This window comes from Gallinula chloropus, assembly GCF_964237585.1.
Source record: "Gallinula chloropus genome assembly, chromosome: Z".
Taxonomy (NCBI): domain Eukaryota; kingdom Metazoa; phylum Chordata; class Aves; order Gruiformes; family Rallidae; genus Gallinula; species Gallinula chloropus.
The window spans coordinates 42,102,667-42,127,319 of NC_140089.1; the positions used below are offsets into that span (position 1 = coordinate 42,102,667).

Here is a 24,653-nt window from a genome sequence, read left to right on the forward strand (position 1 = left end):
CAAGACCCACAGATGCATCTTCACAGAGCACCAAACCTTTCAGCTGAACCAGGAGTCAGCGCTACTTGATAGATTTGACTCTACCACTAAACTTTATAATAATGAAGTTGAGTTTCATAAGGATCAAGACTTAGAGCTGCAAATATAATTAAAAAAAAAAAAAAACAACAAACCAAGTCCTGCAAGGTTAGTGCTAAAATTGTACGCACCGATGGTGTCATTCTGAAATTCCGCTCTTCACTAAGGTTTTACTGAGGATCTGACAGGCTAAGGACTTCATGCTATGTTTGTAGATGCAATATGAAACTATCTAAGCCTTGACCACATCCATTCAATTAAGCCTGCCTACTAGAGCCCTGGAAAATCCTCAGTGACACTGTTTTTAAACTGGCACCACCATTTAAATACAGGTTGTTAAACTGCTGAAGACCAAGCAGACCTACGTGTTTTAAATTTTAATGTCCAGTCACTGAAGCTGGAATACTCTTTAAAAAAAAAAAAGAGAAAAAAAAATATTGATAATTTTCTAAAAAAATACAGCAAATGTACAACAAAGAAAGACAAGAAGTGGGATCTAATATACAGCTTCTAATAAGAGCAGGGAAGTTAACCCAAGGATCTTGGCCATAGTCCAGTTCTAATAATTGCGTTTTAGCTTTCTAAATTCCTCTGTAATTTCATATAGGTAGAGAATTCTTCAATTCCTGTCCTAAGCTGTTGTGTAGATTTCCTATTCATTACTGAACAATGCTATTTTCCAGGCAGGCAAAGCTTAAGTCATACATAAACTACCTGGATTTTATCAAATTAACTATTAAGAAAATGCCCAGTTTAGTCACATGTAACTTCTCAGGTAGTTTCACCAGTGGAAAGAATTATGGTTCCCCAAAGTTGTACTTCTTCTCTTGGGTTGAAATATCTAAGATGTTAATATTTAATATTACACAGCAGTAGTATCTTTGAATGAGAGAGTGTGCAAGCTATACTTTTAATAAAAGCAAGTACTTTATTCAGCTGACCACAAAAGGAAATGTGTAATATGTGCACAAAATGTCTATTGTTAGTGTTCAGCAACATGCATATCTACGAAAGCAAAACCAGAACAGTTTTTTCTGAATTATACTCTGTCACTTGAGCACATTCTTTCTGATGCTTAATCTTTACTGAGTGCATTACGGACTTCTCCAGGGAGCAGGAAATGTGTTTTTTAAGTAAACATGAAGCGCTTTGATAAATCAAAACATTCAAATGAGATTACTATTGGAAAAAAATTTATTCTGTTTTTAACTGAAATTCTATTGTTTAGGATAATAATAAACCCCTTTATCCCAAAAGGCTGAAACAAATTCTATTCATTGTTGCCATACTGCGCATCTCTTAAAAACTAAATTGTCATATCAAATGTAAATAATGTATTCCCGCAAGCTAATCAGAAAGAAGTAGAAACTGCCTACAGCATACCAAGTGACCGATTTTTTAACATGGTAATTAAAAAAAAGCGGCACCTTTCCAGTACAAATATTCCTGTATCACAGACATTGAAAGCTCTACAGCTTTACCTATTCAACAGGAAACAAAACAACCCATCGTGCGAATGCATCTCTCATCTTTTGAATATTGACCTGTGATAGTATATTTCAAACCACTGCTTGGAGCAGTGCTGGGTAAAACACAAAAGGATGATTTTTCAACTTTTTTTTTTAACTAAAACCCCCCACTTTTTGCTACTTATTACCTTATATTGTTTTAAATTACACCTTGGAACCTTGCAGCTATGCAGAGTAAATGAGTAAGCGCCTCGTTTTTCAGCTTTAAAATAGAGATTACAAGCCTGATACCACAAGGTAATATGCACTGCTCAGTAGTGCCCATTACCTGCAAAAGGCTCCTTACAATTAACTGAGCCTGCTCCATAAGTGAAACATTCAGCATGTATTTCTACACGCCTTGCTGAAGTACCGTCCTACGAATGGCAACACTGACATTAAAAGTAGTACTGAGCAGCAGTACTGAGATCTTCAAATATGTAAACGGTAGTAGCCTTACAGCAGTTGCTTGAGGCGAGACAGTTTATAGCACTACAGGTTTTAGCCTTGTGTTGAGAGAAATGAAATGACTAAGTAAGAGCTACAAGAGCATGAGTCATACACAGTGGCACTGGAGAGTTTAGATAAGTGAACAGAAATTATCCAATGTTTGGCTAAGTAAAAGTACCTGCGAATATCAAGAGGTCTCTTGCCCTAGACTGACTTGCATTGAAACCTAAGCCTGCCACCATTTTCACCTGGACCAGAAATTCTTAAATCAGGAGATCTAATCTCAGCAACTTTAAGATACCTAAATCGTAAACCTTACAATCTGCTAAAAGTCCAGCAGGGCATTAAGGCATGAGCTTAATTTTAATCTAGTGACTTAGCTCCACTGAATTAACAGCACAACTCACAGGCTCAAAGTTAAGCAAATGCATAAAGCATTTTATTGACTCGGTAACAACTATTAGATTGCCGTTTCTTGGGGCTGCTTCTCAAACACTGTCAGATTTGGAGTAAGTGTGAGACTAGAACAAGTGTTGATGTCAAGGAAACCCCTGCAATTCTGTAAAAGCCAAGGGGCACACAAATTGCATGTCTTCACAGGGGTTCCTTAATTTACATGTACTAACCTTGGAGCCTCTTCCCGAAATGTAATAAATAATTTACAGATCCACAGCCCTGTACAAATATTAATTACAGCAAATCTTATCAGACTTCCTTAGCAAAACTGAAAATAAATTGTCTAAAGCCGGGCAGTGAGTGGTGGAGTTGGTAACACACTTCTAATGCCTATTTATTTGCTCCCTACTTTGATTTGATAACCGATTCAAAGATCTAGAATCTGCCTGACAAATCAGACTTTGGGCTGAGGTTATTGAATTTTAGCTAATCAGTCCTGGGTGGAGTAGCTGTAAAATTCTTACTCGTTTTGGGCCTTTAGTTTCCAGGAAGGGGAGAAGGAGATGTGCTGCTTTTACATTTAGAAACATGGTATACATTTCACGGAATGCTTTCTGTTGGAAGGGACCTTTCAAAGACCCTCTAGTTCCAACCCCTCTGCCATGGGCAGGGACACCCTTCACTAGGTTGGGTTGCCCAAAGCCTTGAACACTGCCAGGGAGGGGGCAGCCACAGCTTCTCCGGGCAACCTGTACCAGGGCCTTACCACTGTCAACAGGGAAGAAGTTCTTCCTTAAATCTGTATCTAAATCTCCCCTCTTTCAGTTTACAGGCATTCCCTCTTGTCCTAGCACTACACTCCCTGGTGAATGGTCCCTCTTCCACTTTACTGTAGGACCCCCTTTAAGTATTGGTTGGCCGCAATTAGGTCTCAGAGCCTTCTCTTCTCCAGGCTGAACAAGCCAAACTCTCCCAGCCTGTCTTCATAGGTGAGATGCAGCAGCTCCTTGTCCTTTCTTTGTTTGGGACCCCAGAGCTGGACACAGAAATCCAGGTGGGGTCTCACCAGAGCAGAGTAGAGGGGCAGAATCCACTCCCATGGCCTGCTGGTCATGCTGTTTGTGATTCAGACCAGGATGTAGTTGGCTTTCTGGGCTGCAAGTGCACACTGCTGGCTCATGTCAAGCTTCTCTCCACCAACACTCCCAAGTCTCACATGTCAAGATTGCTCTTAATGCATTCACCACCCAGCCTGTAGTTGTTTTTGGGACTGTGCTGACCCACATTTAGGAGCTTGCACTTGGCCTTGTTGAACTCCACAAGGTTTGCACAGGCCCAGCTCTGAAGCTTGTCAAGGTCCCTCTGGATGTCATGCCTTCCTTCAGCATGCCAATTGCACCACACAGCTTGGTTGTTTCAGCAAACTTGCTGAGGGTGCACTTGATCACACTGTCCATGTTGCTGAGAAAGATGTCAGTGCTGGTCCCAGTACAGGCCCCTGAAGAACACCACTCACCACTGATCTTCACTTGGACACTGAGCTGTTGATCTCAACCCTGAGTGCAATCACTCCTTACCCACCAAGTGGTCTATCCATCAAATCCAGTTGTCTCAAACTTAGAGACAAAAATATTAGGCAGGACAGCGTCAAATTTATAGCTGAAGAATTCCCTACAGTGAAAAGACAGATTAGAGACAGTGTGTGAGTACAATCTCCTCACTTTTGGATCCAGACACCATGCACATCTCCTTCGATGGGGATGGGAAGGACCTCTCTCCATTCAAGTATGCCCCTAGTTCTTCTCCATTACCAGAACTGCACATCGGTCCTTATCTCTGCCTGCCTGCTCAAGATGCTGTTACTCCTGGAATCACTGTTCTCAGTACACAAGTTGTGAGCTCTAACACTTTATAATATGAAAAAAAAAAAGAAAAAAAGTCTAAACATTAGAATCCAATGCACTTCTTTATGGATTAATTAGCAGCACAGTACTTGACCTCTTAACTAGATTGTGGTTGGTAATTTGAGGGTTATCATTAGTAGCCTTTATAAAACTGGTACAATAGATCTGTGAACACTGCCCTCTAATTCAGAGTAATAATATTCCTACAACTGTGTTCATTGTTGTTCTTTAGCTGTGGGGAAAAAGAAATGTATCAATTAAAATGAATGAATCTAGTATTTCTCTCTCCCTTGCTATCTCATATTAAGAAATTATAGAGCATTATTCGCAGTATCTATTTGGTAAAGGCAACAGCAAAAGGTTTATGTAGAAAAAAGGTATATCGCATTTTGACAAAAATATCCATGAAATTTGGTAGGTAGAAAGCTTTTATAAACTCTGGTTTCTGCTAGGTTACTGTATTAGGAGTCTCAAAGCTTCCTCCAGTTAAGGTTAATTTATTGTTTGTATTAGCGCATATGCCTTAACAATGTAAAGAGCGTTTCCCACAGATCAGTTAATAAGATGCAGCACAGAGAAAGGGCCAATGAATCTGTTTGTTACAGTCTACTTAGTGAAGCTATGACTACAATACTCCAGTGCTGAAGTCAGTGAAAAGACACCAGCACAACACAATCCAAGGAAAATGCAAGCTGAAACAGCACAAAAGATTCTTTGTTTAAGAGCAGCAGAAATTTCCAGCAACTATCTGTACAAAAATGCACGATAGAAGAGAATGTAATTAAATAAGAAAACAAACCCAAACTAAAAGAGAATCATTATAAACCAGGACAAGGACACTTTGTTTTTAAGTGCACACAATGAATTTTAAAGATCTTTCTTCAGAAGGGGCAATAAAGTATTATGAAGGAGTGACACATTTGATGGATGGGTGGGTTCTGAAAAACCACATTATCAATTATTTTTTTGTGTTTGGCTCTGGTCCAGTAATTTTTATTTGAACAGGCCACATGCTAGCACAGTTTTGATTGCAGGAAGCGACTGACTTGTTAAAGGGGGTACTAGTCATTTGCTATCTTCAGCTTTATTCTATCCTTCCTTTTTCTGATAGGGACTCTGTTATGGCAGGCACCATTTCAATTACTGAAAGAAATTAAAAACAGGGGGAAAAAATTGTTTGTCTAGCAAACTACTCCCTGTTTTGTTCTCAGCCAGCTCACATCAAGTTCAACCCAATATGTCTTGCAGGTTGCTCAGAAAACAAGCGATTTGATTGCCCCTCAAGTTTATTTCTCAGTCACTTTGACACTATGCATTGTATCCCTTCTCCCTTTCATACCAGGGTTCATCCAGAGCAGTGTCATTAAACCTGACAGAGTCACCAGAGCCAGAAGCGACAAGGGAGCAAACCCCTGTTCAGTGTTTTCCTTAAGTAAACTTTACTTCATGATACTGCCTCATCGTAAGGATTAGTTATCAGGAACAAAACTGTTTACCTTTGAGGCAGGTGTGGGTTAAAGGACTAGCTGATACCTGGAGTACCTGGGGTGAGGATTACTGCATATATACTCAGGAACAGAGATAAAAACAGTCCTTCAAATAACAATCATTTCCCCTTTAACTGTGGACTGTGAAGGTCCATTCGTCAGCATCCAGAGAATGAAGAGAACTGCATTCTTTGCACTTGGTTTTCATAGAGACCAGACTGTGACCCCTACCGTAAATCATACCTAGAACAGAGACCAGAGTCTCACACTTCCAGAATCCATTTTGCTCCACACAAGGAAACTGATGGTAGCGCTCCACCCCATAAAATATACTCTGGACTATGCACTGGTCTCCCCTCAGGTATTGGGGGCGGGGAAGAAACATATGTCATGGGCAAGAAAGGCTAGCCTGCAACATGGTAATGTAATTCTTGCTAGGAAACCATGAATTCGTAGCTCTCCAGACGTTGACTACCAAGGATAAGAGAAAGGTAATCTCACATGCTGCTTTGACATCATCTGATGACTTGGCAATATTTTCCACGTAACCCCAAAATACCTGTATAATCTACAAAAAGCCTAATGTTGACCATTTTCTGAAAGAAAGGATTGCTGACTCCATTAATATGTTCATGCCCATATAGAGGGTCACTGTACATGAATCAACTAAACACAGAAATAGAGGAAGAATATATTCAATGGTTCTCAAAATCCATTTGCTGTCCAAAGGTTTCTGTGCTGAAATACACTCAAAGTCCAAAACTGCCTGGACTTCTGTAAGACAGCAGGAAGTTTACACTGCAACTAATAAATTTACATTCTGAATAATAACCAGAGAGGGATTATCCTTCCCCATTCCTTAGGAAGGAAAAGTATCTTTAGAGAGAAAACCTGGTTGTTCATCAGAGGAAAACACATTGCTGTCAAATTAAGAGTTTTCCCTTGTTTTAGAAGTATATATACATCAGCTATTTGTTGAAACTGGTCTCTGCTAAACACATCAGTCTTTTTATACAGTAATTCCATAGCTACTAAAAGAAGTGTTTACATCTTAATCACGAATGTTGCTTCTAAGGAAGGTGTAAAGAAAATAAAACCATTTCACAGAACACAGTATCTAAACATCTGATTCCCTGTGCTTGCTGACTCTGCAGTACAATGACAGCATGCGAGTCAACTTCAATATATAATTGAAGATTAAAAGAGAAATGCTATCTTTACCCTTTCAGAGCAACCAGGAAGTCAGCAGTATAAGATGTGAAAATGAGAAGTTCAAAATCTTATTTACACTCTGAAAGTAAGTTTAGGGTGTTGGTTTTTTGTTTGCTTTTGTGGTGTTTGTTAGGTTTTTTCCCTCGAAAAGTACCGAAATGACAACAGGGTCAATATAAAGAACGTTATAAACTAAAGATATATCACATGTATTTTAAATGCCTCCCACCCTTCAGTACATCTTTCCTTATCCCACTTTAATGCATCTTGAACTTGTAAAATTAAATTGGTTTATATAATGTCCTTGCACGATGAAATATAAATAATTTGACAATTTTAATTTCCAAAGAGTGACACCTTCGCTTTTATCAAAACTGCAACAAAAATCCCCTTGTAACTTAATACTTACTTCTGAAAAGCTGAAGGTTGGAAAAATGTGGAACGGTATTTATTGCAGCTAAGAAATCTTGAGTCAAACTTCATGATGGTATAGGACTTTATGAGAGGGAATTTTCTTCCCAAAGAATTTGGCATGGATTCGCCATGGAAAAAAAAAAAAAAAGATTCCCTGCTGCTAGTTCATAGAGATGAGAAAGGGACCATTGTCTGGGAAAAATTAATTTCAAATTCCTGCCTAAGCCATTCTTCACTGCATTAGGTTGCAAACCCAGCTTCCAGTATATAACAGGTCCTGAGGAGCTATCCCTCCTGCAGAAAAAGAAAAACTTCTGTGGACTTTAACAGGTTTTCCTGCCACATCCCAAGTGAATCCCCTGTAAGTGGAACTGTGTCATTGCAAGAAGTTTGCATGCAATGAATCAAGCAGAAACTAACAAAGTAGACCATGAATCCAAACCACCAGTGTCTACGAAAGAACTCAATAAAATGGGACTTCGGCAATGCTAAAGAAGAATGCAATGTTAAGAAAAATAGTTTGGAACACGCAAAACTCGTTTCGTGATAAACCTACATGTACATTGACATATAAATCGCTACATTTAATAAATTATCTTAATGTGCTTACGAGCCACACCATATCTCTAACATCACTAATGACTAATTTGCAAAGTTGGAGGTAAGGAGACGGGGTCACTTGATAGCACTTGTAAAACACAGGAATTTAAACTGTGTGTCACGCTGTTACATTCTTCTACCGGTTAAGCCTGCCTTAACACCATAATTAAGTGTTTTATTAAGGAGAGAGAACTGGGTGCCAAATCAACCAAAAAACTCACTGAGTTTATCTTTGTGAAAGATAAGAAGCACACTTGTTACATGGTCGTGCTTAAATATATATACTGATGTAAGATCTCCTCAGAGACATTTTGAACTGATTATCAAGTTAACACACATGTATGTCTGTGTGTGTGTGAGCACACAGCTGACAGAGCATGGTGACCTAGTAACCTGGTGCCAAAATAAACCACAATACGATGCAATGCTAGGTGCAACTCTCTCGGTCTTCAGCTACATTCATTCTGGACAAGAAACCTGTGGGGTTACATACAAAATGGCCTCAGGACTGGACCCTTTATTAAAGGTCCTCTGGCACTGATAAATCTCTGTATTAAGGTTATGACTCAACCATAAAAAAAAAATAAAATAAAATCACCAGAGTCTGAAAGTCAGTTTGAAAATCCGAGCGGGAAAACAAGAGTTTCACCTATCCTGATTTGTAATCACATCTTGTTCTGTTCATTTCAGAACTCAGAAGATAAATGGGGGCGGGGGGGAGCGGGGGGGAAGCACACTAATTCTGAATTAACAGGACCAAAAGCACCAGTTGCTTTTCTTGATAACAGGAGAAAAAAAAAATGGATGCGATGTTTTGCAGCCCCAGGCTCCTCTGTGATATTTCACAAGGGTTTTTTCTACACCAGTCAAAACCCAGCACACTTACTGTGCATATAAAACTGCCTAAATATTTCTTGCAGTCGATTCACTTAGGAGAAATCTTTAGCAGGAAGTGTAAAACATTTAAAAGCTACCTTCTCCACTTGCTAGATAATAGTACAGGTTATATAACCTACCATAAAAGATTTTTCGTAAAAGAAGGAAAAAACAAGGAACTTTAAATACAAAACAGCCTATATTTAAAGACCCATCAAGGCTGTGTCAAAAGTGACAAAAGATAGAAAAATAGAATGACATTGACATTCTGATCTTAATTCACATAATTGAAAAGTGGCAAGTTGCACTGCACTTTCTCTTAAACTTCTGGGTTTTGTGGATCTTGCCAGAAGGCTGCAGAACTGTGCGAGAATACAGCGAATGGTTACATAAAGAGTTAAGCAGACAGACATGTAAGTCTTGCTAAAGTTTAGCAAACCAAACTCTGCCCTACTTCTAGGTGCACAAATTCACTGAAGACTTGACAGGCAAGCAAGACCGAACCGTGCTAAAGTTGCGATGAACACTGCTGGGAAACTGCCCTCAAAAAGAAGAGGGACTGCCTTGACCACGGCGGCGTACACATTTGCCTTCTGAGGTGCTGAATACCTTCTCCATTTGGGGCTTTGTACCTCATGCCAAACTCATGCAGGGCGACAAGGAACAAGGAATCCTGCTGTTATTTTCAGAGTCCAACTTCTTTGGATACAGTGTTTTATTTTCCACTTGGACTCCCCCTTCTCCGGGTTGTGGATTTGATGAGCTCAACCCATCACGTTTCTAGAGACGCTTACAGCTCTGAGAGTGCGCTGTTCTGTTCTTACCCAGCTTTCAAGCACTTGGATGACAGGCATTTAAGCGTTTGCAGATTTGGCAGCCATACTTCTGAATGTCAAGACTTGATCCTGGCACATGGTGAAAGTCCTCTATTTCAAAGGAGTTGGAATTGCTCCACTGCTTACTGAAGGGTGTTCATGACCAATCTTTAAAAAGCATTTTTGGTGCTGGGAGATTGAGACACATGACAAGCAGTGGTTTTTGTCATTAGGCAGGTGGTTTATTTCCAGATCTTTAAACCACATTTGGAAGTCTGAATCCTGTTGGAACATTGATCATGAACTTAGTAAATACGGAAATTCCAGCGGAAATGAAATAATGCAAGTAGACATTTTTGGTGGTATAAAAGCAGGAGGTTGAGGAGGACATGCTTCGGGCCACTTCCCAGTGGACCATTTTCCATTTTAGGCAGGGAAAAAAGAAAACCAAACAACTTGCTTCAAAAGGATTCAGCATCAGCTGCCACAAACTGCTCCAGTGGTTGCTAGCACTCCGCGGTGGAAGCAGCAGGTTTTGGTTACAAACTACTTCAGAAAGAGAAGGAATTTCCATCCCTCGGCTCCTGCTGGCAGCTCCTAGCCTTAGGCAGTGGCGGAAGATGGATGGCATCCCCACCTCCATCAGCACCTCGACTATTCCGCGTCGGAGTCCTGGGCTCTTTGACTACTGGGTGAGCCCTCGGAGGTCACAAGCAGCAAGGCAAAGGCCGGGTGGTGCGTCCCACTGAGGCAGCCACCAAGGTGCTTGGCAGCGGCAGGCCTCAGGCGGAGATGCGTGGGCAGAAAAGGGAAATTACGACCCAAAACCCAAGCCTGGCTCACGGTTAGGGCACTAACAGCCGAAACGCAAGCTTCTCGGACTACACCCTCGGAACACTGGCATCAGTAGTGACGCGGCTGAGCCGCATCTATTTTGCATGCGGGTTTAAACTGCGGCTCATCAGGAATACAAACTGCTTGAAGGCAAATCCAGGCACGACAGGCGGGGAGGGTGCGGGGGGTGTTGTGTGCGGGGAAGGTCTGAACCTGTGCCTCACGCCTGCGCCGCCGCACGGCCGTGGCTGCGCTGGGGGTCGCTTGCGGGGGGGGGGGGAAATAAAAGGTTCTGGGGTCTTTTTAGGACACATGACCGCTACGTGCAGAACTGGGGTGGGGTGGCTTTTTTTTTAGGGGGTGGTGGGGGTGGTTGTGTGGCGGAGTTTTCAGGTGTTCACGTTGCAGCTCGCCAGGGGCAGCAGCGCAGCAGGCGTGCGACGTGCAGGCCCGGGAAGACATTTCCCGGAGCCTGGTGCCCAGCCTGCAGACCACGGAAGCCGCGGCAGCCGAAGCCAAGCCGCTCCCGAGAGCCGAGCGGCCGCGGCTACCCGGTCCCTTCCCTTCTTTCCGCGGGCCGCCTCCAGGCGCGCTTACTGCGCCTCCCGAAGCCGGGGGCCGCGGGGCCCCGCCGCCCTCCGCTCCTGCCCGAAGAGGCGGCGGCGGCGGGACGCTGACGTGCGGGTGCGGTGCGCACGGGGCGCCTCGTCACGCCGCGAGCAGCAACTTCGCCTCGCAGCGGCTTTTCCCAGAGCAAAGGCCGAGCCCCTTAAGTGCAGCCGGCAGGGGTAATGATTACAGTCATTAATAAAAACCGGGGCCTCAAACCACGCCGAGCTCAGCGCCTGTCACACGGCACCGCTCCGCCCGGCCACCGGGGCAGGACGGCGGGGGGATGCGGCGCGAAGCGGCCGGCGCCTGCCCTGCGTGAGGGGGTCAAAGCGCGCGGCTGGCGAGGCACGGCGAGGCGAGGGTGGGACGGCGCCTGCCCGGGCGGCGGTTCTCGGGGATCGCCCGTCCCTTACAGCGTGCAGGAGCGGGCGTGCCTCCCCCGCCCGCCACACGGCACCGCCGCTCCTTCCGACGAGCCGCACGGCGGGAGAAGGAACGGGGAGCCCAGAAACGGCGGCGCGCCCGGCGCGGCCGCCAGGATTTGGGGCGGGGGGGAGGGGGATGTAGGTAGGGGCACGCCGCGCCTGTCTCTTTAAGGAGCCGTTGCCCTCTAATTAGCGCGCGTCCCCGGCGGCGCGGGCGGCCGGCTGTGGCCGCGGGCGGGGCGGGAGGCGGGGGCGGGCGCCCCCCCGCCGCCCCTCGCTCCCGCCGCGCCACCGCCCCGCGCGCAGGAGGCGGCGGGAGCGGCAGCGGCGGCAGCGACAGCCGACACCGGCCCACGTTACTTTGATTGACGGCTGAACAAATGTTTCCCCTGTTCGAACGCCGGCGCCGCGGAACGCCAGCGATCTCAAGGCTCCACCTCGGGCGGCGGGCAAACAGGAGCTGAGAGGCAGGGGGAGCAGCCTGATTGGCTGCGGGCCCGCGCGGCGTCAGGCTCCCACGTGGGGGCTGAGCCCGGGGGCCGCTCCCCCCTTCCCTCCTCCCTCCTTCCCCGGGCCCGTATGCCCATTTGTCAGCGGCGAAATGATGGGCATTAATACAGAACGGCGATTAATGTGCGGCCGCCACCGATTGGTCGCCGGCTACGCCCTTCATGGGCGGAGCGGCGGCGGGGGCGCGCGAGGAGGGGGGAGCGGGCGGCGGCGCGGTGCCCGACGGGAGGAGAAGTCCCGGGCGCGGCGCCGCGCGGGCAAGGCGGAGCGAGGGTGGCGCCGGGAGGACTGCGGCTCCCAGGGTGCCCCGCGGGCGGCGGCCTTCCGGCTGGCGTGAATATGTATCAGAATGTTAATGACCAGCCGCTGCTAAATTTGGTCAAAGGAGTCACCTCGCCAGAGCGTGCTGTGGGAGCGGCGCGGAGCGGCGGGCTGGGCCGGGCTGGGCCAGGCTGGGCCGAGCCAAGCCAAGCCAAGCCAAGCTGCCGGGTTAGGCACGGAGCTTCGCTCCGCGCGGCGCTGCTGCCGCCGCCGCTGCCGCTGCCACTTCTCGGAGTTTGGAGAGGCGAGGAGGGGGGAAGAGAGGAGGAAAAAAAAAAGACACAAATAAAGCAGCCCGGACCGTATCTTCTTTTTTGTCTTCACCGCTCTCTTTTTAATTTTTTTAATTAAAAAAAAAAAACAACCAACCAACCAAACAAACAACAACCAACCAACCAACCAAAAAGCCAACAACAGCCAAAAGCCAACAAAAAGAACGAGAAAGGGGGCGGCCGAGCAGCGCTGCCAGCGGGGCAGATGCGGTCCGGCCGGTAGGAGCGAGGACCAGCCCGCCACACAAAAGGGCACCGCACCGCACCGCACCTCGGCGGGGCAGCCGCCCGCCCTCTCCGCCGGGGCGCTCCGCTCGCTCCACGCCCCGCTCCACTCGGCGCCGGGGGCGGGAGAGCCGCCGGCAGCGGTAAAAGTTTGCAGAAGGGGAGAAAACTGCCGGCGGGGAATCTCTGGCGGAGCGCGCACCGGCGCCGGCGGAGGGGCTTTCCCCGCCCTCCTCCTCCTTCTCTTCGCCCGTCGCCGCACAGGGCTCGGAGCCCGCGGAGCGGCGGCGCTCGGGAAAGCCGGTCGGCGCCGCCCGCTGACCGCCCCCGGGGGATGTGGCAGCGGCTCCCGCGCGCCGCGGACGCCGCCGTCGCCGCCGCGCCTCGCTGCTGCCGGCGGTGCCCCGCCAGCCCCGGGGCGGCGGGGCCGCGGCGTCCCTGCCCGCCGTCGCCGCCGCCGCGCCTGCTGCCCTGATCCCCGCCGCTCCGGCCGTCAGCGCCCCCCGAAGCGGCGTGGATGATCCGCGACCTGAGCAAGATGTACCCGCAGACCCGGCACCCGGTGAGTGGCGGCGGCGGCCCCGCGGGCAGCGCTTCGGCGCGGGCACCGCGGAGTTGTTGGAGCCATTTTCTTATTGTTGTCCGCCGCGCCGCCGCCGCCGCCCCGGGCTGGGGTTGGCTCCTCCGAGTTGCCGCCGCCCGGTGCGCGGCGGTCCCGGCGCCCGCCCCGCGTCCCGCGGCTACGGCCGGCGCGGGGGGTCCGAGCGGGCGACGCCTGCCCCCGCGGCGGATCCGCACCGCCGGCGGGCCCCGTCGGGGCAGCAGCCCGTGGCGCCCCGGGCGGGCGGGGGTCCAGGGAGCTGCGCCTTCGCGGAGCCCGGGTGCGAGGGCCGCGGCGGGGGGCGGCGGCGGACTGGGGAGGGGGTGGGGGTGGCGGCCGGGCGAGGAGAGCCGCGGGGAGGGCGAGAGGGGGCGATTAAAAGACCCGCTGTTGCTTGCTTGCAGGCTCCTCACCAGCCAGCGCAGCCCTTTAAATTCACCATTTCCGAGTCCTGCGATCGGATTAAGGAGGAGTTTCAGTTTTTGCAGGCTCAGTACCACAGGTAACGTTGCCCGCTTTCCCCGAGCGGGCTCGCCTCGCACCGCTTTCCATCGCCGTCGCCCGTGGGGTCGGCGGAGGGGGAGCGCCGGCATCTTTCGGCAGAGCCCCGGTGCGGAGCGGACCCACCCCAGCCCGGGCGCTACTCCGCCGGCCCCTCCGCATCCCGCCGGCGCCTTGAGGCGGGGGGAATGGGGGGGGTGGGGGGGGTTGGGTTGGGGCGTTCACGGGGACCCCGCACCCAAGGCTGCAAGCGGGTTGTCTGGTTTTCCCCAGGCTCCGGGCTGTGGTTTTAGGTTGGGGTTTCTTCTTGTTGTGGTTGGGTGTTTTCTTGTTTTTGTTTTGTGTTTTTTGAGAGGGGAGACGGGGGTAAGATGGGGGCTGGTGGAAAAAAAAAAAAAAAAAAGAAAAGGTGGCTGGCGGGGCTCGTCCTCTGCTTTTCTTCAAAATGCCGCCCAGGACACGCATCTTGTCTTGGCTCGGCCCCCTCGCGCCTTTCATTGACATGTCAAGTGCTGATAACCTGGAAGTGAGGCGGCGAGCCATTTCATTATCCTTAGGTGGAAGAGTGCCGTGTCCTCAGAGTGACAAGTGACTCCTGGCAGGATAGCTTGGAGGGCTTCTGACAACAAACAAACCAAAACACAACACAACACACACACAAAAAAACACAAAAAGCAAAAAGGAAAAGCGGAGGTGTTTGTGTTTACCACGGTGGTCCTCGAATTACCTGCGGTATTTCCCTTGCAGTGTTGTCATCAGTAACAGCCAAAAAAACCCTCTTATAAAATCCAGCAACTTTCTGCTCATTGAAGTGGTGATAATGTGTTTGATTCCTCTCTGGGTTGAGTGAAAGTGAGAGGTGTTTCTGAAACTCCTTTAAGTAAAAACTCCCCAAACCCAAATTGTGGATCTTAAGGTGGCTTGTCAAGCTGAAGCATTATAGGAATGAACCCCTGTGTGCTCTTTCTGTTGGTTTGGTTTTTGTTGGTTTTGGGGTTGTTTAGGGTTTTTTTTTTTGTGTGTGTGCCAGGGAAAAATACTCTCCTGTGTACTGTATGCACTTCACTTCAGGAGATAAGGATGTTGCACAGTGTGTCTTGAAAGAGGAAAAGTACAAACCCCACCCTGAACTCCCCAGCAAGATCTGGAATGCGCATTTCTATTTGTGTGTTGGAGAAATGCTTGAAAAGGGGATTAACCTGTACTGGGAAAATGTCAGTTGTGTGTTACGAAGTATCCGTGCTTTTTCCTTTTTTTTTTTATGTCTTTGAACAGTTTGAAGCTAGAATGTGAAAAACTGGCCAGTGAGAAGACAGAGATGCAGCGACATTATGTCATGGTAAGCAAGCTGCATAACAAATTCAAAATGTCTATTATCTTGGTATACCGAGACCGAAATAAGCTTGAATTGCTGGAGGCAAACAGAAAGATTACAGTAGCGCTGCTGTTGTTGAGGTTGCATCAGTGCTTCCGTTACAACCCCTTAGTTTCAGGGGTTTATAACTTGTTTGCAGCGGCTCGTTTCCGCGCAAAACCTGCTTTTCAACCTTTTAGGCAACTGGGGATATTTCTTCCAAATGCTAGCAGATTACTCGCCAGCCCTTTTTAAAGCCGTGTACAACTTTCATAGCATACCTGGGGATGGTGTTTTGGCTTTTTTTGCTGACTTTTCTCCCAATGATTGCATCTACGTGAAACAATTCGGGATCATTTTTTGGGGTTTTTTTGTTGTTTCTCATTTTCCTGCGATGGGTCTAAGCCAAACTTGTACGCTTACGCGTGCAAACCCAAAGCCTACTTCCTAGAAGAAGTGTTGCACCTGGGCAGCCAGTTCATTGTTCCACTAAATTCAGAATGGCAGGGATCTCAGCTGTGAAAGGGATTACCTACACGGTTGTGGTCTGCCCGGCTGAGTAACGTGCGTAGGAGGATATCTCTAAATACATAATTGCATGATGGATCATGATAACTCCAGAGGAGGTCTTGCCATCAGTTCTCTTGTACGTCTATGAAGAATTAGCCGTTTTCCATATGTACGTGACAAATTGCACTCATGTATTTACAGAAGAAAAAAAAAAAAAAGATGAGTAAATAACCTTGAAAAATTCTTAACCCAGAGCACCAGCAAACGTTGAGGCTCACGGTTGTCCTTTTCATGCCTGGTGTGCCTCCTAAGTCTTGGAGATTGTTTGGTACTAACGTTACACACTGAACTGAGTTCCCCGCAATACTCGGGCACAGCAGGACTTGCTCAGATTGGTGTATATGCTTTGGCTCTGAATTTCCACGCTCTTTCATTTTTTGCATCCCTGCAACTTAATTGCAGCTTTTTTGTGTTTTTAATTTAAAATATTGAATAACTGGTCTGTTAGACGTTGTTGATTTATATGTGTGTCTGGCTTCAAGCACTTCGGGCGGTTTTTTTGGCATCTTTTATGTGTGCTAGGGAATAAAATCTTGAGCATTTTCTGTGTGGCTTTTTTTTTTTCCAGCTTTTAATATTTAACTCTGATTGTGATTACTTTTTGTGGGGGGTTTTTTGTTGTCTGAATTTTTCCTTGTTTTATGACTGCTCTTTGTAAATTTGACACAAAGCAATGTATATAAAGCAAAAAAGAATCCAAACCTGTTTCTGTGAAATGCTGTTTCACATTCCAGGAGCTCTTCAAGGCCAATAAATGATTTTAGGTCTGTATGTTTTTGTATGGGTGATGTTTGAGTCAAGGTGAATTTTGGGATGGCTTTCACAATTGCAAGGTCTAATAGAGTAATTTTCTTCTTTCTTAGTATTATGAGATGTCCTACGGGCTGAATATAGAGATGCACAAACAGGTAGGTAGATAATATATTTTGTGTAAGAATACTCTGTATGATTTCTCCCATCAGTCTTAAAACAGATGTGCATTCTGCGTGACTTGCTTTTAATTGTGTGCTCGAGTGCATTGGAAATTTTTTGTGGGGTTTTTTTTTGTACTTAACCCGGCCCTGAAACTTGTGTCTTGTGTGTGGTACGTGGGCTCCGAGCAGGTTACGGTCTTGGCCACCGGTTGTGCATGACTCGTTTGGCTTTCCACACGCAGTCTCGGCACATGCCAAGCAGTCCTCTGTACTGCACGGGCAGGATGTATGCGAGTCGAGTTGGGGGTGTGGGTTGTAGCTTCAGGTCTGTCCAACCTCGAACCTTCGGGGTTTACTCTTCTTCGGGATGATGGCTATATCACGAACACATAATAGGCATTGAGGGATTTGTATTTGCATATTCTTCGGGTAACCTGGACTGATTTAAGCTGGAGCTACAAAAACAATTGATGCACAGCCATGTTCCTGTTTCCCTCAGGCTGCTGACTTGGACCTTTGTCCAAAACTAGTGTCTTAGCATCTCAAACACGAAAGAGTAAATGAGCTTTCAGCAAGGATGTTAGCATGCTCAGTTTTGTGCCTTGAAGTCTAGCACTTAGGCCAAGATTAGCAGGAGATTAGTCAGATGGAGCATGGTAGTGTAAATCAGAGTTTCTTATTCGGTAATGCATGTTTTTAACCTTCTCTAGAGGAGAATGAATTAAACATCTGACCTCTTTTCCAGTGAGGGAACTTTTTATGGTGGAGTTTAATACTGACAACTCATTTTAGCAAACGGTTGAGCAATCTGCCAGCCTTGCTGGGGAGTGTAAACTGCAGAAATAAAGGAATGGTTGGATGGGAGAAGAAAGACCATCTGAAAATTGGTTTGTATGCATTTCTGTTCAAAGTTAGGGATTTGGAACTTCTCTGGGTTGTGGAAATAGGATTTCTTTATCTTGTTGAGAGCAGACATAGAAGTCAAATGTTTTTTCACGTTATTTATTATATTTTGTATTCCATTAGCATCCCAGTGCCGCAGTACTGATTAGGGCCGTTTGTGCTGGGCGGCATACAAATACGAAGACGCTGGGATTTCATGCCTCAAAGTGTTGTGCATCTGCAGCTCCAAACTTAGGGCGCCTTGTTACATACATGTTACTTAAAGACATATATATGTGGACTTGTTGAATTCAAGTGTTGTCCACGCAGGTAGCGCGAGCACTCAACAAGTGCGTTTAACAGAGGGTTGAGAGGAAAAGTCTGTGGTGGCAGCTGGTCACGTACGAACGTGGTGGCTCTCTGCACCCGATTCAGTTTGTGGGTGCTGATGGAAAGACTGGTTAACTGACTCCCAGAGGTATTGGGTCTGTTCTTAAATGGACAGACAGCTTGTTTCGGGACACGTCAAAAAACCCTAGAAAACAAAAAAAACCCACAACAAAACAACCAATGACAAAAGCACCCCAAAAAACCAAACGAAAAACCCATCCCAGGCAGTAAAGTAGCCGGTATGAGAACGGCTTGCAAAGACCAGAGTCCTTACAGGCCATCTACGTAGCAGATTCTTACAGGCGTTTGAAAGCAAGTGCTGCCGCCAAACTTGTTTATATTCCTGGGTTTACCCTGTTTTTACAGGGGGTATGCAGATGTGCAGCAACTGCACAGAACTCAGTGGGACAAAATCAGCTCGCAAGTGCAATTAGGAAGGGAAAAAACAGTGAAAGCCCTCTAAGCTTTCAGTTTCTGAAGGGTTTGCTTCAGAAATCGTATATAGTTACGGGAATGGAGCCCTCAGTGATATTCTGGGGAAATTAAATGCTTAGTTGCAACTAAGTGTGGGGATTACGGATGAACTGGGTTTTAATTAAACACCTTTTCCCATTACTGCTCAATTTGTTCAAATTAGTAGTTTAAGTATCGTACTCTCATGCAAAACACTTAAATATTTTGTCAGATGTTGATTCAAATTACCTGCAGCTAAGAAACTTGTTTGCTATCATTCTTAAATCTGATACCAATTTCATATCTATCATGCCTCTCCGTCCACTGCCACAGCTGGGTTTTGTTTTGGGGTTGGTTTTTTGGGTTTTTTTTTCCTCCTTTTTCCTCTTCCTTTAGCACCTGAAAAATGTTTCACCTCTTGCTGTATGATCTCAGCGTTAGGGTCCAGTTCGGTATCAGTTTATTCTACAAATAGTGTTGATTGCTTCATTTGATGTGTGCCATGCTTTTTTTTAGTCTTCCACCTTAAATTCCCTTTTCTTCCTTTCACATCTTTGAATTTTACTCAGCTGAAATTGAGCGATTCACCTTTTTTTTCTTCTCCTTTTTTTTTTTTCCCTTCCCCCCCCCTTTCCAGCTTTCTAAATTCAATCATATCAAAAATCCTGAGGGCAGTTTATCACATTATGAAATACAGACAGCCCTGCAAACCACCTACTTATTATATTTTCTTTCTTTTTTTCGCTTTAGCGCGGAGGCATATCTGTCTTTATTTGTTTTTCTGGGCAGACAGCCTTGGTTCCTCTCAGGTTCTTTTCCAGATGTACTCGCTGGATGCCCTTGTAATGGAAAGCAGGCAATAATGCAGTGAAGTTGCCCTTCGGCGTAATTGGGCCTAGTTCTCAAGATCAGGTTAGGCTTATTCACTTATTAGATTTGCTTCTCAAAGGGTTCAAGAGCAGGACTCCCTGGAGTCCTTGGAAGTACCCTAGTAATTGGTGGCCCTGATATTTGAAACCTTTGTGTATTTTTCTGTTAAAGCTTCTGTTCTTCTTGGCTGCTCCCAGCCACAGAGTATTTATTTTTAGAGAAATTTTTCACTGGAACAGAAAATGATGGCTGTGATGGAGTCATGACTCTGTGACTTAGCAAATTGATAAAAGGATAAACGCGCAGAGAGCAGCGGTAGTGAGTGTGCCTGTGTGTCTGGAGGGGGAGAGAGGGGGGAAGAGCATTTCTTTTCCCACCCCTCGTGTGATGCTCATCATCAGTCATCCTGTGTTGATTTTGATAGAAGACTATTAAAGTGAAACCTATGGGGAATTTGTCATTCTGAAAGGAAAGCTAATGTAATTAGTACCAATTAAAGTACATTTAGTAAATTGGATTTAATCTTAATTAAGCCTGCATAATGTTGCCAATTTTTAACAATTATGTTTGAGAACATAATTAATTTAAATTTTGGTAACTGAGTAAATAGCATTAGACTAGTAGAATTAGTCATTTGTTTTTTGGTTTTTTTTTTTTTTTTTAAGACAAGTGTGGGGTATGTTGTGACATGCAGTGTTATTGCCTAAAATACTGCACTAATTTTTTTACATTCCATACTAGGATCAATAAAGCTTCAAAATAAACATTCCAGAAAAAAACCAAAACAAAACAAAACCCCAGGCATTGAGCTGGGGGTTTTTGGGTTGCAGCATGAGCAGATAATTTCCCACGGTTTTAAACTTCCAATATCAGAATAAATATGAACGTTTGAGTGTGGTCCGAAGATGTTCCATTTCCTACTCAGCTGCTTTTTCTAACATTTGTTTTTAAGAGGGTCAGCTGGTGGTATGTGAATGAATAGTTGATGTGCTGCTCTGTGTTTCTACTATACTGTTGATCCTTGGTGATGGTGGTGGTCATTTGGTTTAATTTCTGAAATTAGGCCGTTTTAATGTTATGGTAAACAGTTTATTTAAATTGCTGTAATCAAACATGCTTGCCGAAGGTTTTAATTCAGAATCGTAATTATCACTTGAAATAAATGTCTGCATTTGGCTTCAGACAACAGATATTTGTGAATGAGACTGATGGAAAACATAAATAGGATACAGCATTCGCTTTTTACTTCGATTATGTGTTTTGGAGGTGGCAGTGCATAAATTCTGAGCTGCTTTTTTTGGTTAGACCTCCGTCTTTGAACTAATTCACATGCTAGCATGTCGGATTTCAGCATTTTTGAAAGAAAATTCAGGTCTTTTAAGAAGCTGGGTATTAAAAAATAAATGAAATGACTTTTTAAGATCACAGTAAAAGAAAAAAAAAATCAGTCCAATCCATGTAAATTTTATTACAAGACTTGGGCAACAACCATTTGAGTGCTGCTAAAATATTAATTGGATAGAAATGAAAGGGCTCTGCTAGCTGATAGGATATCATAATCATAGCTGCAGTAGTCGATGGTAAATGATGATAAATGGCATTAGGAACCTTTTAGCAAACTGTAATAACTACGAGGAGGGAAGCAGTATGGATTTGCATTATATCTGATACCCTCTAGTACCAAGTGGATTGCCAATACTGCTTGTTTAGCATTTTCTAAGGGCAATAGGATATTGATTTCTGACTTACAAGGAACGGCTCTATTTTCACCATTGAAAAGTATTGCAGGTTGTTAAGAAGAAATTGACTTGAAGAGGCCTGACTGCTGCCCATCATGGAGCAAATAAAGCAAAACTGCCGAAGCATGGTGGAGCAGCGAGATGGGGCCCTCAGCAATTTGTTGCTATTAATTTACCATGCTCGACAGCAAATCAATTGGCATCTACTTCATCTGCTGGAGAAAATGCTGTCCAGGGCAGATAAAAGGCCCTGCGTGGTACAGGGAATAGACTGGATTGGCCAAACGGAGGCTGCAGTTAATGTGTAAATAAGTGAAATCAAGGCCAGTGTTGCCGAGAAAGCTGTTTTTAATTAGGTTGGCGCTTTATAGTGAGCTATTTAAGAAAGTAGTATGGAGAGTAAGGGGAGATTTATTGCCGACTGAGTTAATATATGGGCTGTACGACATCTCAGCCTTGAGTCTGCTTGCTTCTTAAGCCTTAGTAAATTATTTTGGTAAAGGGGTAAAAATGGAAATCAATTTGTTTAATTTAGGGCAGAGTTTTGACCGTTTTTCATCTTCACGGCCATAAAACGCATATATCACAGGGAATTGGTTTGTATACGCGCTACTTGTATAATGGAAAAATACTCTCGGTTTTCTTTCTCTTTTTTTTTCTGTCAGTGGTGTGGGCTCGTCGTGGACGTGCGTGCATATGCATGTGTGCACATTTTTGCACGTTTGTGGGTTTTTTCTTTAACCTGTAGATGAGTGTGTATTGTCTTCCATTTGGAGAATAGCTGGAGAGCCAGCTCAAATTATACCAGCTGAATTTGTTGTCCATTATAAACAGTAGGAAAGATTTAATAGAGATACAGGCAGTGGGTAGTCAGAGCTGCACTGGAAAACTTCAAAATGAGAAAGATTGGAAGTGAAATTTGGAAGACTGCAGTTCACACAGGACTATTAAGGAGGAAGAGAAAAACAAGTGGCTTTTCCATCAAAGTCGAAAAATGTAAAAAATAGGCTGTCAAATCAGTTTGACAACTGAGGCTTGTTTGTCCCAGTTTTAGGTTATTTAGCCTCTGAAGCCAGCAGAAAAGCTTAGAAGCTTATGAAAAGTTAGAAAATGTTATTATTCTGCTGTTAAACCAGAAACCTTTTACTTGGTAATAACTGGAAGGTTCTGAAACAAGACTGTTTTCTTGTCCTCGTTACATGGATGTTAGACACCCTTTCTGTGGAGAGGGCCTGTTAATTACTGGGACATTGGTATTTGCCACTTCTCTGCCAGTTACTGCTGAAATAACCTTTCCCCTCCCACAGCCCTTCCCCACATCCACAGGGTAACATGTGTGAGGACAAGAACTTTTATTTCATCCTGGTTTTGCCATTCATTCCTAAGCAAAGGAAAGCATCATTTCCCCCCCACTTGTTTTGGCAGTTCAGACAGATGCTTAAGACACAGGAAGTAACACAAAACATGCTGAGCAAACTTTTAAATTAAGACATACGCTCTGTTTTTACTGGCAAAAGGCTGTGCTCTACGGCGCTTAAACATAAAAGCATTTTTTTGCCTTTGAAAGATGCTAATTGCCGTGATGCTGCCACACTGACAGTGTTAGTTTATGGGCCCACTTGTAATTACAGAGGGGGCCAGCGGTGACCATGTGGTTAGGGCTGCCTAACACCTTTCCATATAAAAAACCCAAACAACTTGTCCCTCGGCTTTGGGGTTGGTTTTTTTTTTTAAATGTGGAAAGCTCCATCACGTTTGCAGTAACGGGCACCGTTCTGGTGAGAAGAGAACCCCCATCCCCTTTTGGGCAGCTGTGGGGGAAGGCAGAGGTGATGTGGACCTCTGCAGCAGGAGGCACCCCACCCTCTCCTGCCTGGCACCGCGCTGGCTCTTCGGGCCAGCCAGCACGGCTGGAAATACGACTCTGGCATGAGTTTCTCCTGCTGAACAGCCAGGACTTGCTGCCCTCCAGGAGAGGGAAGCTGTGTCACCATTTTGTGTCTAATAACTTTTGCACCATTTTATGTGGTGAGATTTGCCTTCCATTTTTGGGGGGGGGAGGGTCTTTCACCACTGGAAGAAACATTAATTAGCAGATAGGTTTCAACGTGTGGTGTCTGGATGCTGGGATGGCCAAGCTTGATCCTGCCCCATTGTGTATGTGCCTCGTGGTGCAGTTTTTAGTTATGCACTTGCTGATCTCATTACCAGTTTTCCTAAAGGACCTCTTTCAGTGCACAAAGTAGACATTAGGAAAGTAGAATTAAGGCTGCAGAGGCGATTGTAAATCTGGCTTTAAAATGTTTGGGTGCTTGGCTCGGCAACTGAAATAACTTTAAACATAAGGATTCAGGCATGTGGAATAATTGCGATTGTAAGCTCCACGAGGCAGGGATTCTGATTTCGGTTTATGTTACAGAAAGTTAAGGGGGTGCTCATGCAGGATGAGTATTGACTTCAGTCCCCACATGTGGGAGCCTGGTTAGCTGACCAAGGCCACAGCTAGTTGCGCTTGCAAAAACAGCCTTAAGAATTCACTAACAAGGGGCTGAAAAGCCTGGGAATGAGAACCTGTAACGAGGTCTTATGGTACTTCGACATTTCATTGTGGTGATAAAGACCTGATACTGGGCAGATGGCCTTTCCCTCCCCGCCACCCCCCCCCACCCTGTATTCTGGCTCCTAGTTATGTAACCCTCAGATGTATGTATATGAATAAAGTGAGCTGATTACTTTTAACCATATTGGTGTATAGTCTGATCCAAGCGCCTTTCTGCACTTCTGGGGCCTTGGTTATAACTTATATTCCAAACCCTGGATTTTGGACATGGGAGATCGCAACAACCATGTGTACCCTGGACTCGGTGTATTAAAGCTGGGAGGTGTATTTTGCGACTCTTTTACCCGAGGCTGCAAGCCTTGAGACTTCCGAGCTATCAATTTAGTCTTTTCTTGTTTGATGGGGGTTTTTGGGTGGGTTTTTCCTTTTTAAAAAAATTTTTTTGGATGAAGAGATACGGTTTACTATTTGTGGATGCAATAGAGGAGTGAGTTTATCACAGACGTGGGCCAGTTTTTTGAACAGTGTGATTATAATTGATACAGAAGTCGCTTCTTTCACTGTCTGCAGATTGAGCACATCTGTTGCCACTGACTTTCAGAAAACCTATTTAGCCACAAGGCACAGCAGGAGCAGAACAAAGATAATGTGAAACACAGGATGTATAAAATGATACTTGCATTAAGTAACAGACGACAGTATGCTTGAAACTGAACCTGCCTATACTGGAGAAATGCTATGAGAGTTTGAATTAGAAATCTTTATTTTGAAGTACAAAAATGCAAAGTGGTTTTAAGAATGCCTATTTGTGTCTCAGTTCATCTGTGTAATTCTACAGGTTTTGTCTTGGTTCAGAATGCTGTTTTTGCAGTTCCACTGG

The 24,653-nt window shown here is 45.4% G+C and overlaps 1 protein-coding gene across 10 annotated transcripts in view; it reads left to right on the forward strand.

Annotated features, from left to right (window-relative positions):
- Window positions 1-13,399: 13,399 nt before the first annotated feature.
- The window catches only part of LOC311203862 (transducin-like enhancer protein 4), a gene marked incomplete at its 3' end in the record, with an annotated part of 98,647 nt that continues 87,393 nt past the window's right edge, over window positions 13,400-24,653 (forward strand). For all 10 annotated transcript variants that reach the window (XM_084278633.1, XM_084278636.1, XM_084278635.1 and 7 more), the window contains exons 1-4: window positions 13,400-13,501; window positions 13,945-14,042; window positions 15,317-15,380; window positions 16,829-16,873. In XM_084278633.1, coding sequence (XP_084134759.1) covers window positions 13,457-13,501; window positions 13,945-14,042; window positions 15,317-15,380; window positions 16,829-16,873 — 252 coding nt within the window. In that variant the 5' untranslated portion in view covers window positions 13,400-13,456. The remainder of the gene's footprint in view (window positions 13,502-13,944; window positions 14,043-15,316; window positions 15,381-16,828; window positions 16,874-24,653) is intronic.